The sequence below is a fragment of the Abramis brama genome (assembly GCF_963993115.1).
Source record: "Abramis brama genome assembly, chromosome: 10".
In the NCBI taxonomy this organism is placed as follows: Eukaryota; Metazoa; Chordata; class Actinopteri; order Cypriniformes; family Leuciscidae; genus Abramis; species Abramis brama.
In genome coordinates, this window is record NC_139972.1 from 40106233 (window position 1) to 40120309 (window position 14077).

A 14077-nucleotide genomic window follows, 5' to 3' on the forward strand; every position below is an offset into this window, starting at 1 on the left:
GCAACTGCACTGAGCACTAGAACAAGAACTGACTGTGAAAGAAAACAAAGTGCTCAGGTTTCAGTCTTGCTTTTTGCACAAGTGATATGCCAAAAAAAAAAAAAAAAAATCTAATCTTTTGCAGATTAGAAGACTTTCTAAGACTAAGAGAAGTTATTACAGATATTACAATACTGTCATCACTAGTGATGCACCCAAATGAAATAAATGTTATAGTTTTTGCTAAACGAGATCTTTAATTTAATAATTAAATGAATAAAATCAACACTCAAATAAAAACTGAGTTTCATAAAAACACTTCAATTGCACAGAAGGCAGTTTTTATATCAACAATGAATTGAGTAGAAAAATTATATCATTGCTGAACTATAAACATTTAAATGGTGAAATTTGTATGTTTGAATAAATCCTGAAAACAATACATTTTGAAGAACAGGTTAAGTAAAATTAATGAATATGTAATTATTTTAAGGCTGTAATGATACACCAAACCCACGATTCGGTTCGTATCATAATTTTTGACCCACGATTCGATACGAACCTCGATTCTTTTGGTTGGAGGAGAAAAAAAAAAAAGAAAAAAAAAAAAGAGATTGAGAAAAAAAAAAAAGATATTTGTATTAAATAACATTTGAAAAACCTGTATACCTGAACACCAAAGAACAATATTAACTACTGAGCGGTGGTGACGCGTTCATGTAACATGTAAGGGTGGCGCTGCAAATAACGCACCTAAAAGCTGTCACAAAGAACCGGCAAAAGTAATGATTATGAGTATGTCAAATATAGCAAGGAGACATTTTAATTGTTTACTAATAAACAAGTGTTTTCTGTGTCAGTGTCGGCTGCAAAGATGAAGTTGACGATGCTGACTCGCGATCGTCGCAGTAGTGAACACGCCAGAGAGAAATGCACATCTCAGATTTTTTGTGTCACGTCCGTAACGCATGTGTATTTCTCTCATATTAAATATAAAACGTGTATGTGTATACTGATATTTTTCTAATGTCTGGACTCTTTTATTAAGGGAGTATGGATATATAAACATGTTTCTATATATTGGTATAACTAGAAAAAATATGTAGCGCTCCAAACAGAAAAAAGTTCTTGTACTGCAGGTGCGTAGAGCCAATGGCATATAGAATAAACAAGAAGGGTGGCTGGCCGCACACACACTGATCCACTCAAGACTGAAAGTCTACGAAAACATATTTTATTTTTTAAATTGCATCGTGCAAAAAAGTGCAAAGTGCATGTGGGTTAAAAACAGAATAGACACCAGCAAGCAAACGTTTCAGCACATTGCTATCTTCAGTGCTCATTTAGCAAACAACATTCACCCTTTTTAAGCAAGTCAGCAATTAAGGACAATCAGCTGAATGCAATTATCTCACAACCTCAATTGTCACAAGTAGAATTCCAAGCAAGTTCCATCTTGCACACATATAGCAGAATGTTTCAGATGTACAGCTTCCAAGGATAATACAGCATTACAGACACATAAAAAAGAAAAGAAAGTTTTTACAAAAAACAAGAAAATTCAAGTTCTTCATTCATACCCTCAGAAAATAAAGATTTAAGTTCAAAGATCCAAAAAGCCTCCTATCAAAAAAAAAAAAAAAACATCAAAAAAACCATCTCTATCTCCAGCTCTCCTGTGAGGCAGAATCCTCTCGATGCCCAGGAGCTTCATGTCAGACAGAGAGTGGTTAGCAGACTTAGAATGGCGAGACATTGAACATGTATCATCCTGTCTTCTAATGGCACTGTGTGTTCAATCATTCTTGTGATCATTCTCCTCTCCAACTACTCTTGTCGATGCCCAGGGTGATTTTCCATGTCACAATTGCTCTTCTTGTACTGAGTATGTCAAATGTAAATCATTTACACATCCTCGTACACTAAAAACGTATAAGATTAGACAACTGATTACTTGTAAGAGTACATATGTTATCTGTATTATCATTTGTCCATGTTCACAACTATATGTTGGCAAAACTACACGTGCATTACGCACAAGAATGATTGAACACAAGTGCCATTAGGAGACAGGATGATACATCTTCAATGTCTCGCCATTCTAAGTCTGCTAACCACTCTCTGTCTGACATGAAGCTCCTGGGCATCGAGAGGATTCTGCCTCACAGGAGAGCTGGAGATAGAGATGGTTTTTTTGATGTTTTTTTTTTTTTGATAGGAGGCTTTTTGGATCTGTGAACTTAAATCTTTATTTTCTGAGGGTATGAATGAAGAACTTGAATTTTCTTGTTTTTTGTAAACTTTTTCTTTTCTTTTTTATGTGTCTGTAATGCTGTATTATCCTTGGAAGCTGTACATCTGAAACATTCTGCTATATGTGTGCAAGATGGAACTTGCTTGGAATTCTACTTGTGACAATTGAGGTTGTGAGATAATTGCATTCAGCTGATTGTCCTTAATTGCTGACTTGCTTAAAAAGGGTGAATGTTGTTTGCTAAATGAGCACTGAAGATAGCAATGTGCTGAAACGTTTGCTTGCTGGTGTCTATTCTGTTTTTAACCCACATGCACTTTGCACTTTTTTGCACGATGCAATTTAAAAAATAAAATATGTTTTCGTAGACTTTCAGTCTTGAGTGGATCAGTGTGTGGCCAGCCACCCTTGTTTATTCTATATATTGGTATTAAATGCATTTTCTGAGAATTTATATTTCTTTTTAAGTTTTGACTGCAAATGTCACATCCATAACACTGGAATTGCCCAATAGTAATGTAAAGAAGTGGTAGCACTGGATCTGGATGGGAAGGATAACTCTGGGAGTTGGAAGGGGTGTGTCGTGATTCTCCCTTCTCACACTGCGACACAGCTTTGTGGATCTGAGTGTCGTGATTTCGGTTTCGGTTTCATATCGCATTTCGTTACAGCCCTAATACATATATACAGGGCTGGCAACTTTTGAGTTTAGCTTGGAGTGAGATTTTTTTTGTGTGTGTGTGTGGTGTGGGGTGGGGGTGGGGGGGGGGGGGGGGGGGGTGGGGGGGTATGTAAAAACAAAAATTGCATCACAATAAGTGTAATTGTGATTGTCAAAACATTTGGTAACTAAATAGAATTTTATGCAGTTTAGTGACAACATGTTACAATGTTTACATTGTACAATGACTGGTAGGATACAGTTTTTATTATTGCTTGACAAAAATTTTAAGATTAATTCCATTCTTGTGATTTGATTCCGATTTTGATTCAATATTGACTATTTTGGATACATGTTTATTTTAAATTTTATTTAAAAAAATAATCTCACCTAATGCTGTAAACAGAGGGCCCAATCTGCTGGTATTATTAAAGGTTACAAATAACAAATTAAATTAAATATAATGCAGTTTTTGTTATAATAACAATTATTTAATGACATAAGTAAAAATATAATAAATATGTAATATAGTGCTCAGCAAAATCTCCTCTCTAGCTATTTTTTCTATTCAATTAACATGCTATGGTCATTAAATGGCTTTCCTGAGGTAAATGTAACGTTATGTGACATAATTGTTCTCCTGCTGTTATACTGACCTCTTTCCGTGGTTGAAAAACACTAATTGGTCGATATTATGTATACTTTCGGTAAGTTGTACTGCATCTTTAAGTAAAAAAGTAACAGATGATCGGTTCACATGCACTTGAACTGAGGCGCTCAGCGATCTGTCACGTCACATTTACAAGCGCCAAACGTATTTTTGTCTGAATTTCGTAATAAAATTGACGGAATCTAAGAGCTGAGAATTAGTTCAATATTAAAAGTACCTCTTTGCTCCGCAATCTTTCTGTGCGTGAGAAAATGGATGTGTGGCGTGAGAGCGTGTGAAAAGTGTCAATTGCGTGAGTCTCACGCTCAATGCGTGAGAGTTGGCAGCCCTGTATATATGCACATACATACTGGATATGAAAATGCGACGTTATGAGACAAATTACTAGTCATCACTGTTGTTTAGGTGAAGAACAGCAAGCAGCAGAAGAATTGCACGAGGAACTACCAATTTTAGTACTGCTATAGTAATGTTCAGAACCGCTACAGTAAACTAAGAGAAATTATTCAAACGTGTTTCACAGCACTATTTAAAGCACATTGGACGGATCCTTGGTTGTTCGGGTAAGTGCATCATCTACTACGTGTCATGAACCTTATTGTAAAGTGTTACTGTTTTGTTAATTAGTTAACTACCTTAGTTAACATGAACTAAGAATGAACAATACTTCTTCAGCATTTATTAATCTTAGTTCATTTTAATTAACATTTACTAATACGTTATTAAAATCAAAGGTTGCATTTGTTAACATTAGTTAATGCACTGTGAACAAACATCAACAAACAGTTGGATTTTTATTAACAAAGATTAATAAATACTGTAATAGATGTAATACTCATTGTTAGTTCATGTTAGTTAATACATTAATGTTAACTAATGAACCTTATTGTAAAGTGTTGCCAACAAAACTCATACATTCGCACGACAACAGTTATCAATACCGTAACCAGCTGATAACAGCAGCTGTCAACAAACGTCACTCCCTTTCACCAGAACCTGGCGGGCGTAGGCTACAGGAACCAAACGCTGCCAGCTTTTATTTTACTAAAAAAGCGCCGTTGGCGTCATTTTTGAGAAGAAAAATTTGACAAGTGTGAACATGCCCTTGTAAGTGTTTTTGCTCTTTCAGTTACCGTGTGGGGCGTCAGTAGAAGCACTCCTGTCCTCGTCTGAGTGCTGTAAGGCAGGTGACATCAGTGACCCGGCCTCAGCGGGCCGGTCCGGACCGGAGCTGCTCACGACTGCAGCTGAAGCAACACAACGACAGACAGTCAGAGCAATGAAACACACCGGCAGAGACGCCACCAAAGCCTCACATCATTACCTGTGTGGGCGCTGCTCTGATCAAACACCTGAGATGAACCCATATCTGATGCTCTGCCAATCAACTGGCTCACGACAGACTGATGGAGCTCGACGCTCGAGTGCGAGTCTGAGACGTGACCGGCAGAGGAGTGGCTGGAGTCTGAAGCCCGGTCAGAGGAAGACGGAGGGGACGCTTCAGACGGGGGTTCACCGGGTCTGATGGATAACTGATCAGACAGGCGCTCGAGGATCCGGGTCACGGTCTCGCTCCAGCCCTGAAATGATCACGCCGAGACATTAGCATGGCAACAGAGTCAGGAGAACGTAAATGAGAAACATGCATATGTGTAGCACCTGACGGCTCTGATCGGCTCTCACTACATTTCTAGATGAAGAAGATGAAGATGAGGAGGAGTCAATGTCTGGATGGGGCTGAAGCGGCAGGAAAGCACCTAAAAACAAAACAAACAACCGTATCAGAATAATAATCCATATTGAATTTTTTTTTATTTTGATTCAGAATATGGCTGCTTGATTAGGATTATTTCCCTTGATATTGTAAATGCCCGTATGCAGCAGTTAGTGAACCATGACAATGGGTTTTCAGCAGCGGGTTCAGTCTAGGTCTGTCAAACAAAACAGCACGAGTCGCTCACTCTCTGATGTACCGGAGGACTTCGCTTGATAAACTATATTTTTAGTATAAATTATAACAACAAAACGGGCATTTTGCCATAATTGTGCGAGTATCCTCATAAGAGCAGTCTTAAATGACTGTTTTAATAGACAATGTAATTTGGATTTATTGGATTACTAGGAATTTCACGGTTTTAATTTGAGAGAAGTTTCTTGTTTTACCAGTATATGATAAATAGCCTGTAATAAATCAGGAAACTAGATGGTCAAATAAACCCTGCGTATGAGTTGACATTCTCCTGATTTGTGCTTATAGGTGAAAGTGCAATAATTCTAGGCTAACGAAAAGTAAAAATATTTAAACATTTCATTTTAATTGATTATAATTGAGCAAAATAACCAGGGTGATCAATTTAACCATTATGCAGCATGACAAGTTTTCATAGTCTAAAACGCACAGGCATTTAGTCAACTAAACCTTGACAAAAACAGAACAAGGTTGACTAAATATGATAAAAACAAAAGATTTTAAGATTCAAACTAAAAATAAATAAATAAATAAATAAAAGACAAAATGAACACTTGTAGTATCTTGGATGAAGCCCATGTGTTGTCTGCTCTAACTGAAGACAAAAACTTCATTAACCAGCCACTCTTGATTTGAATTACATGTGCCAACACCTTTTTACCATAGTTGAAAGAATTTGGCCAAAAAAGAAAGAAAAGTAGAGGTTTGTATATGTAAAGCTTGACTGCCAAATCAGCTGATAACGACAAGGCTTCTCAGGGCAGCGCTCGGATTGGCTATTTGAGTTGACTGTCATTTAAATCGTAAAGTCAATTGCAATTATTAATGTCAATTAATGGATTAAAATACTATTTGTGCAGTGCAACTGTGTGTCACTCTTAGAATTAAATGTAAATTGCACATCCAAACCGGCCCACTTTTGTAAGTGACTCAAACTATAATTCAGCCGACTGTCCCTCCTAAAACTTTGCTGTGTGTGTGTGCGTGTGCGTGTGTGTGTGTGTGTGCGCTCTTAACAGCATGAAAAACAACACGATTACATACAGAGAGCGAGCAGAGAGCACTCTTTATATTCAGTGGAGCGGTCAAGCACTTTATTTCAGCATGAGCTCACAAAGACTCGGCACAATGAGCCTCTTGTTCACATGGGCTTACTCAGCTGGTTAATGAGGATTGGTGAATGTCTGCCGTTTCCAGTGACTGTTCATGTGATCTTTGATGCCGCGGGAGCAAATATAAACGTAGTGCCACTTTCCCCCGTTGGTAAAGTAATTGCGGCAGCTGTAATTCTGCTCATTTTTAACTGCGAGTAAAATGAAGTGATGCGTCTGTAAGGCACCTGGAGCTGAGATGTGAGCGTCTCCATCATGTGATCGCAGCTCCTCGTGAAGCACACTGGACCAGGACTGACCCGCTGGACTCGTGATCGGCGCTCCTGCACAGAGAGCATGTGAGCGTGTGTTCTGCACGTGCACACACACACACACACACACACACACACACACCTCACGCTACAGGAGCCAGTGTTTACCTGCGTGTGTCAGTGACGCGTGGAGCTCTTGGCTGTATCTGTGGATGATGCGCTGCACAGAACCGCTCGTGTCCTGCGACGGGTCAGCGGGGGACGGGCCGCACACGTCAGGATCCACACTGAGACGAGAATCCTCTGAGGAACACACGAGCTTCAGAGGCAGATCTCTTCCTCTGGCGGATAACAGACGCGTGTTCACTAGGGATGGGCACGAGTACGGGAACGTACCAGCGACGACCGATTACAAAATCTATACACAATTTATATTTCTATCCAGCGACGACCGACCATGAAAACAATGATTATATATAGGAAGACAATATTTTTACTGACCCCTAACTTTAGAACGGTTATACTCTAGTATATTGTTGCAAAAACATTTCTATTTTAAATAAATGTGCAATATTTAAAATTATAAAAATATTTCACAATATTAGTTTTTTACCGTATTTTTGATTTAAAAAAAAAGGTAGGCTTGATGAGCATAAAAATATTTAAAAAAGTAACGTTTCCAAACTTATGCGTTTTTTACGTTTATTTAAGCGTAAAGCATGACATTGCTTAATCTTTTAATCTTAATCTTTCTTTAATCTTAAAAAAAGTTAGATTAAATTGACAATTAATTGATTGCAAACATTTCAAAAGACAAAAAGACATGTCAGTTGTTTTTTTAACCATTTAAAAAATAGTTTAGATTTAATCAATTCATTCTAATTAATCAATTACTGAACAACACATGATTGTTATTGATGAATGAAGTTAGTATTACAATTACTAAAATGGCAAACATTCAGTCAATATAAAATAACATTTTAGCTCATGAGAAAGTACAAAATGAATCCAAAATATTTCTACAACACTTCTGAACTTCTGTGCTTTAAGTTTAGTGTTATTAAAGGCTTTGATTAACCTCATATAAAGCGTTTCAGTTTACCAGTGTTCATTCACTCTTGCAGAGGTTCCTTGTGGGTAAATTAAGGCTGTCAAGTGATCAACATTTTTCTAACCCAATTACATGTGGCGATTAATTTAACTAATCAATTTGGCTGAGAAGTTACACTCAAAAGATAGTCATTATTGTGTTAAATGAGAAAAGCATCAAATAGATATTACAAAAAGTAGCTTTAGAAAGAAATATTTTGTTTGATTCAACAGAATTTATTACACAAACGTTTAGGCTACAACGGCCACGTTTTTTTTCCAGAAGCTGCATCCAAATGGGCATTTACATATATATTTTCAGACTGTTTATCGCAGCTCAGGGGTGGCAATTACCATTGCATGCATAAAGCCAAGAGGTTAAAGGTATATTAAAGGTATAGTTTTAATTAAAATATTTTTATTATCGGCATGACGCACACACCCCGCCCTCGAGTACTAATTTTTCAGACCTATTGAGAAGTCGAAATGAAAAACTGACAAAATGCCCATCCCTAATGTCCACACTCTGTGAATGTAACCGATCACACACACCTGGCTCATGGTCACTAGTGAAGTAGCTTCCCGTTGAGATCGTAGTTGATGAGAGATAGTCTGGGTCAACAGATGATGGACAGCTAAACTGCTAGCAAACAAACAGAGAACAGTTTTACACAGTGTGATTCTACAAACACACACACTCTGTTCATCAGCTAATCGTCTGAGCTCAGTTCAAGTGTAGAGACCTTCATTAGCAAACATGCATGATTCACATGTACTTCAGGTACAAAACGCTTTCATCATTGCTCAAATACACTCACTCACACACTCACTCTCACACACAAGTACACACACACACACTCTCTCTCTCACACACACACACACACAACACACACTCTCACATACACATCAGCTTCTCTTAGCATAATCACTGGTGTGACGGCACGCTCAGATTTGGCTAGTTTTCATCACTGATCCATAAACTGTGGATCTCAGAATGAGTTAGCGGTCATCAGTGACGTCAGGCGTGTTACAGGAGCTGTGTGTCTGCAGTGAGAGAGACAGTCTTACCTCCTGCTGGAGCTTCATGAGGCACGGACCTGAGGAGGAGAAGAAGAAGTCAACAGGAAGTGTTAAAGCACAAACAACCATCTATGGCTGCATGATATTGAAAACAAAACAAACAAACATTATTCTGTGATAAAAAAACTATTTCACCAGATGATTTTTATATCTCTATTTTAATCATTCTAGAATAATCGGGTGATTTTGTAGGGGAGTGAATCTGCATAGAAAATGATAAACAAATTACAAGCATTGATAAATACAATAGAAGAAAGACGATTAAAATAAGCAGTGCTTTATGTTTTTCAGGTCAATCTAACAGTATTCAGGTACAGAAATTGAATAATCACATGTAAAATAAGTCACTGTAAATAAAATATAACTAATATAATGAATTACTACAATTTATATTTGTTAAAGCTACAAAAGTAATTTTCTCTGTCGTTGTTTGATCACCATTGGAGACACAACAGCTGCGAGAGCATTACACCGTGTCCTAACTACACGTGACACGATAAAATGTCCTTTTCCATGTTAATCAGCGTTTGTCCTGACCAGCCGCGACGGCGACACGCGACAAGTCTATTTTACAAACGGTTTCTATTTTTCTGCGACGTCGCACTGGAACAACAAACACAAAGAGTGACGATGATAATCTCAGCTACTGTTTATGTGCTTTATTTAATGTTAAAAGCGTGTCATGTGACTCTGAATATCATTTAGTGCTCCAGCTTTGAAGCTGTAAAAGCAACAATGGATAATTCACCTCAGATCTTGAAATTAAACAAGAACGTTAAATCTGTGAACAAACAAGTGTATTATTTGACAGATTGTTTTAGTAACTCAGTAGCCTATGTATTTTTTAAATGGTGTAATATTTGTGAATTTGATTATGTAGCACTTATCCATTTTCTTGCGAGTGCCGTCAAGATTACTCTAGTGCTGTGCACTCGCCGCGAGACTCCGCCCACATGCTGTTCTGATTGGCTGTGATTTTTGATTGACGTTGTGGCGTCTCAGTCACGTCTAGTGTGGACAGACACTGTGTGCCTGTCGCTGGAATCTTATCGCGTCGCATGTAGTTAGGACACGGTTTTAGGCTGCTGTCCCTTTAAGACCAATGCACAGACCTCATATAAAATGACACACATCCGTTTTCTTTCTCAGTTGTTTACAACGCATAACCAACCGTTTACACGAGGATACTTGCCGAGACGGGCATTGACTTCATTTTGCAGGCATATGTCTGTTTAAGCTCAAAAGAGAGAGAACTGAATTGGGTGTGCACGTGCTGTCAGTGCGGCTGTCTGTGTCTGTGTCTGTGTGTGTGTCTGTGTGTGTCTGTGTGTGTGTCTGTCTGTGTGTGTCTGTCTGTGTGTGTGTCTGTGTGTGTGTCTGTGTGTGTGTCTGTGTGTGTGTCTGTGTGTGTGTCTGTGTGTGTGTCTGTGTGTGTGTCTGTGTGTGTGTCTGTGTGTGTGTGTCTGTGTGTGTGTCTGTGTGTGTGTCTGTGTGTGTGTCTGTGTGTGTGTGTCTGTGTGTGTGTCTGTGTGTGTGTCTGTGTGTGTGTCTGTGTGTGTGTCTGTGTGTGTGTCTGTGTGTGTGTCTGTGTGTGTGTCTGTGTGTGTGTCTGTGTGTGTCTGGTCAGGAATCAAGCAAGAGGACTGTGACTCGTGTGCTGTTTTCCCCAGAGTTTTGACAGCCCTGATTTATATGCACAGTCTATCCAGATGTTATTTAATTATTTTTGAAATAAATGAGAACTTTCTGACCGCAAAAGAATTAGTAACGTCTAACTACGGGAAGGGGCTTAGAAACGGTCAAATCCACACAACAGATACACACATCTCTAACATACACACAGTATCTAACATACGACCCCTGTGTACATGTACCTGGCGAGGCCGTGGAGTCCTGCAGGAGCGTGTCTCTCCAGGACATGCGGCTGGTCCTGCCCGTGACCTGTGACCTGTCGCTCGGGCTGTGGCTGCCGGCAGAGGCGAGCGCGGGCAGAGACGCACTGCTGGACTCGCTCACATCAGCTGAAGACGACTGCAGCTCTGCAGGAGCCAATCACAGCACATACACACACACGTGAGGTCAGACAGGATATGATGCGTGACACCTGCCGGAGCATCAGCTGCTGGCGTACCTGTGTCCAGGCTGATGTTGAGGGGCGAGTCCACTTCCTGTATGGCGCTGAGCTCGTGCTGCTGCATCTGCCGGAGGAACACCAGACGAGCGGGAGCACGAGACACCGGGGGCTTCACTCTCACACGGGCCACTGGGGCCGGCTCACACACACCGTCTACAACACACACACAGAACCGTGAGTGAGAGAGAGAGAGTGTGTCTTTCACTTCACTACTAGTTACAACACCAGACAAACATGAATGAACGAGTTGAAAAAGTACTTCCTGAAATAAATCATGCCTCATGTAATCGATTGTATTTCAACCGCAGAAAGTCATCAGTAAAACCGCTTGAGAACAATGTCTCATGACATCACATTTAAAAGCCATTCAATGACCACAGTTAGAAAATAACTCTAGAGAAGAGCATTTTAATATAAGCACTTTATTACATATTCATTATATTTTTACTTAACCTCTTAGTGTTATGGAAATTATTTAAGGTATTTTTAATAAATCCATCAAGAAAAAGTTTAAATGACTAAAATAAATAGCAGTTGAAATGAAAGGTTTGGACAATGTTGTTAATTTGCCTGGTATATAACCAGACCAAACGAATGATCAAAACAAGATCGGAATCCAATCAAGAGCTTGTGAATCTGAATCAAATGGCAATAAAGCTCTTTCTGATTCTGAAATCGATAGATTAAAAAAAGTCAGTGCCCATTGAGGCCAGTGTTTACCGTTAGCGAGGGCCGGTGTGTCTCCGTCCCGCTGGATGGGTGCTGTCGGGGGTCTGGAGGGGCCGTTAGCCTCTTCAATGGCCTTCAGCAAAGTGTTCAACGTCACGTGATCCGCCTGAGCGCCACTAGAGCTGGACACTGAAGCCTACCACAGGGAGCAGAGGTTCACTGTAAGGGTTAATCACACCATGCTCACTTTCATGTGTCTGGATCTATTATATTACAGTGCAAAGTAACAGTCCATAAATTGAAATTAACTTTTCACTCACCGGCCAATTTTGCTACTAAATTAAGTTACCGGCCATTCAGAACTCCTACTAGCCAAAAAGATGATTTCATACATTCATTTCTTATTCGAACAAAATCCTGTCATCCAGCATCTCCTCCCTTCCTCTTTCATCCTCATCACCAGAAATGTGTTTTAGGTGGACAGATCAATACAGTACAAAGAACATCAGAAAATGTAGGGTGTTTGAAAATAATGTCTTTTCTGTTCACCAAATCCTTTTTAATATTCGCTATTGCTTCAATGCAAATGAACAGGCACACCGTTACGTGTTGCGTAGTGACGAGTGTGTTCAAGTGAGCCAGATATGTGCTGTATTTAATACATCATGATGACTCATGACTTGAGTATTTGCGCTAAATCTGCACAGATTTGACTTAACACACAAACGTCCCCAGCTAAGGGAGTAAACATAAGTAAAACGCCAGATTGGCTCGTGATTTGACAGTGTTACCCGCCACAGCTGATTCATGTGTGGTTAGAGGGTGTTACTTTCAAACCCTGATCATAAGTTTAAAAAAAACTATCAAGTTTTACAACGTGTGTAAATCACCAAACTCTCAGTTTTCTTTATTTCAAGCCTATTTACTTGTGAACTCTCTTTGTGCTTGGTAAAAACAAACAAGTAAATACAGAAATCTCTCCTGCTGTGGTCTCTCTCAGACAGCATGATCAGTGCACTGAGACAGCGAGCTCCTCCTGTGAGCTTCACCTGTGTGTCTGCTGTGATCAGCGCCTGCAGGGCGTCTCGCTGTCGCCTCACGTGCCGACTCCTCTCCTCCGCCTCGCTCTGGGCCGGGCCGGCGGGACCGGAGGAAGGATGCAGCCGGCTGCGCAGGAGCTCCAGGACCACAGCGGGAGCAGGAAGAGGAGCAGGGGCTTCCAGCGAGGGGTCAGAGCCGGCGGGGTCGGCTGGGCTGAGGAGAGCCTGCTGTGGAAACAGATGCAGTGAAGTGGGCCTGCAAATTGTCATATCTGCACCTTTAAAGGGCATTTTCCTCATAATCTTATTAAATGTATGCTTTTATCTTTCATCTTAAATTGCTACATTTGATCAATAAATTCAATTTGATTAATAACGCACTATAGGGCTGTTACCGTAGGTAGGGCTGATCAAATTAAATCATTTACACTGAAAAATTACAACTGCATTAAATGTTATGAGATTGTTTTGAATATTTTTGAATATACAAATAGGAAACGTTGGAAAGAATGATAGTATAAATAGGGATGCACCGATACCACTTTTTTTCAGACCAAGTACAAATACCTACATTTGGGATACCGATACCAAGTACCGATATGAGTACTTAATACCACACAGTTCTTCTAACAATGTTTTATTTTCATCAGATGTTTTTCACTTTCTGATTGTAACAAAGTAAATATTCAACTTGTATAATCAAATTGCTTGTGTTAAAGGAGCCATTTCTCACCCCTCCTCTTGACAATTTAGCAGAGCATACTTTGCAGTCTGCTCTACTTGTATCATCATCGCTTATCTTAAAATATCTCCTAAATGGCTGACATTACTCCTCCGACTACCTGCTCAACTGACGAGAGGTTAAGCTAATGTCTCGTTGCCATAAGGGGCCGTTCATATATCGCGGTTTGGCGTGTGCAAATTCGTTATTTCAAATTTAGGTGCACTGCAAGCACGCTCATACTAGAAGCGATGCAGGCGCGCCATTGTTCACTTTCCACTCGCTTTTAGACGCGATATGTGAACGGCCCCTTAAAGTGGTATGGGGCGCGGTTGTATCGGGGGAGTTTTATGAGTATGAGTACATGAGCACAGTATCGGACCAACAACTGAGTAATCTGAACATTACTACTTTTAAACATAACACTAAATCGCCAGTAAATGGCGTC

The 14077-nt window shown here is 39.7% G+C and overlaps 1 protein-coding gene across 3 annotated transcripts in view; it reads right to left on the reverse strand.

Annotated features, from left to right (window-relative positions):
- Window positions 1–14077, reverse strand: part of cep295 (centrosomal protein 295) — a 45112-nt gene that overhangs the window by 9861 nt on the left and 21174 nt on the right. Inside the window, exons 14-24 of one of the 3 annotated variants that reach the window (XM_084127607.1) lie at window positions 12918–13133; window positions 11920–12064; window positions 11197–11352; window positions 10940–11104; window positions 9054–9082; window positions 8538–8628; window positions 7065–7199; window positions 6873–6968; window positions 5224–5321; window positions 4889–5144; window positions 4698–4811 (exon numbers count right to left, since the gene is read on the reverse strand). In XM_084127607.1, the coding sequence (XP_083983733.1) occupies window positions 4698–4811; window positions 4889–5144; window positions 5224–5321; window positions 6873–6968; window positions 7065–7199; window positions 8538–8628; window positions 9054–9082; window positions 10940–11104; window positions 11197–11352; window positions 11920–12064; window positions 12918–13133 (1501 nt within the window). Of the gene's footprint in view, window positions 1–4697; window positions 4812–4888; window positions 5145–5223; window positions 5322–6872; window positions 6969–7064; window positions 7200–8537; window positions 8629–9053; window positions 9083–10939; window positions 11105–11196; window positions 11353–11919; window positions 12065–12917; window positions 13137–14077 lie in introns of all 3 variants that reach the window. The other 2 variants (XM_084127606.1, XM_084127605.1) reach the window with 2 other exon arrangements.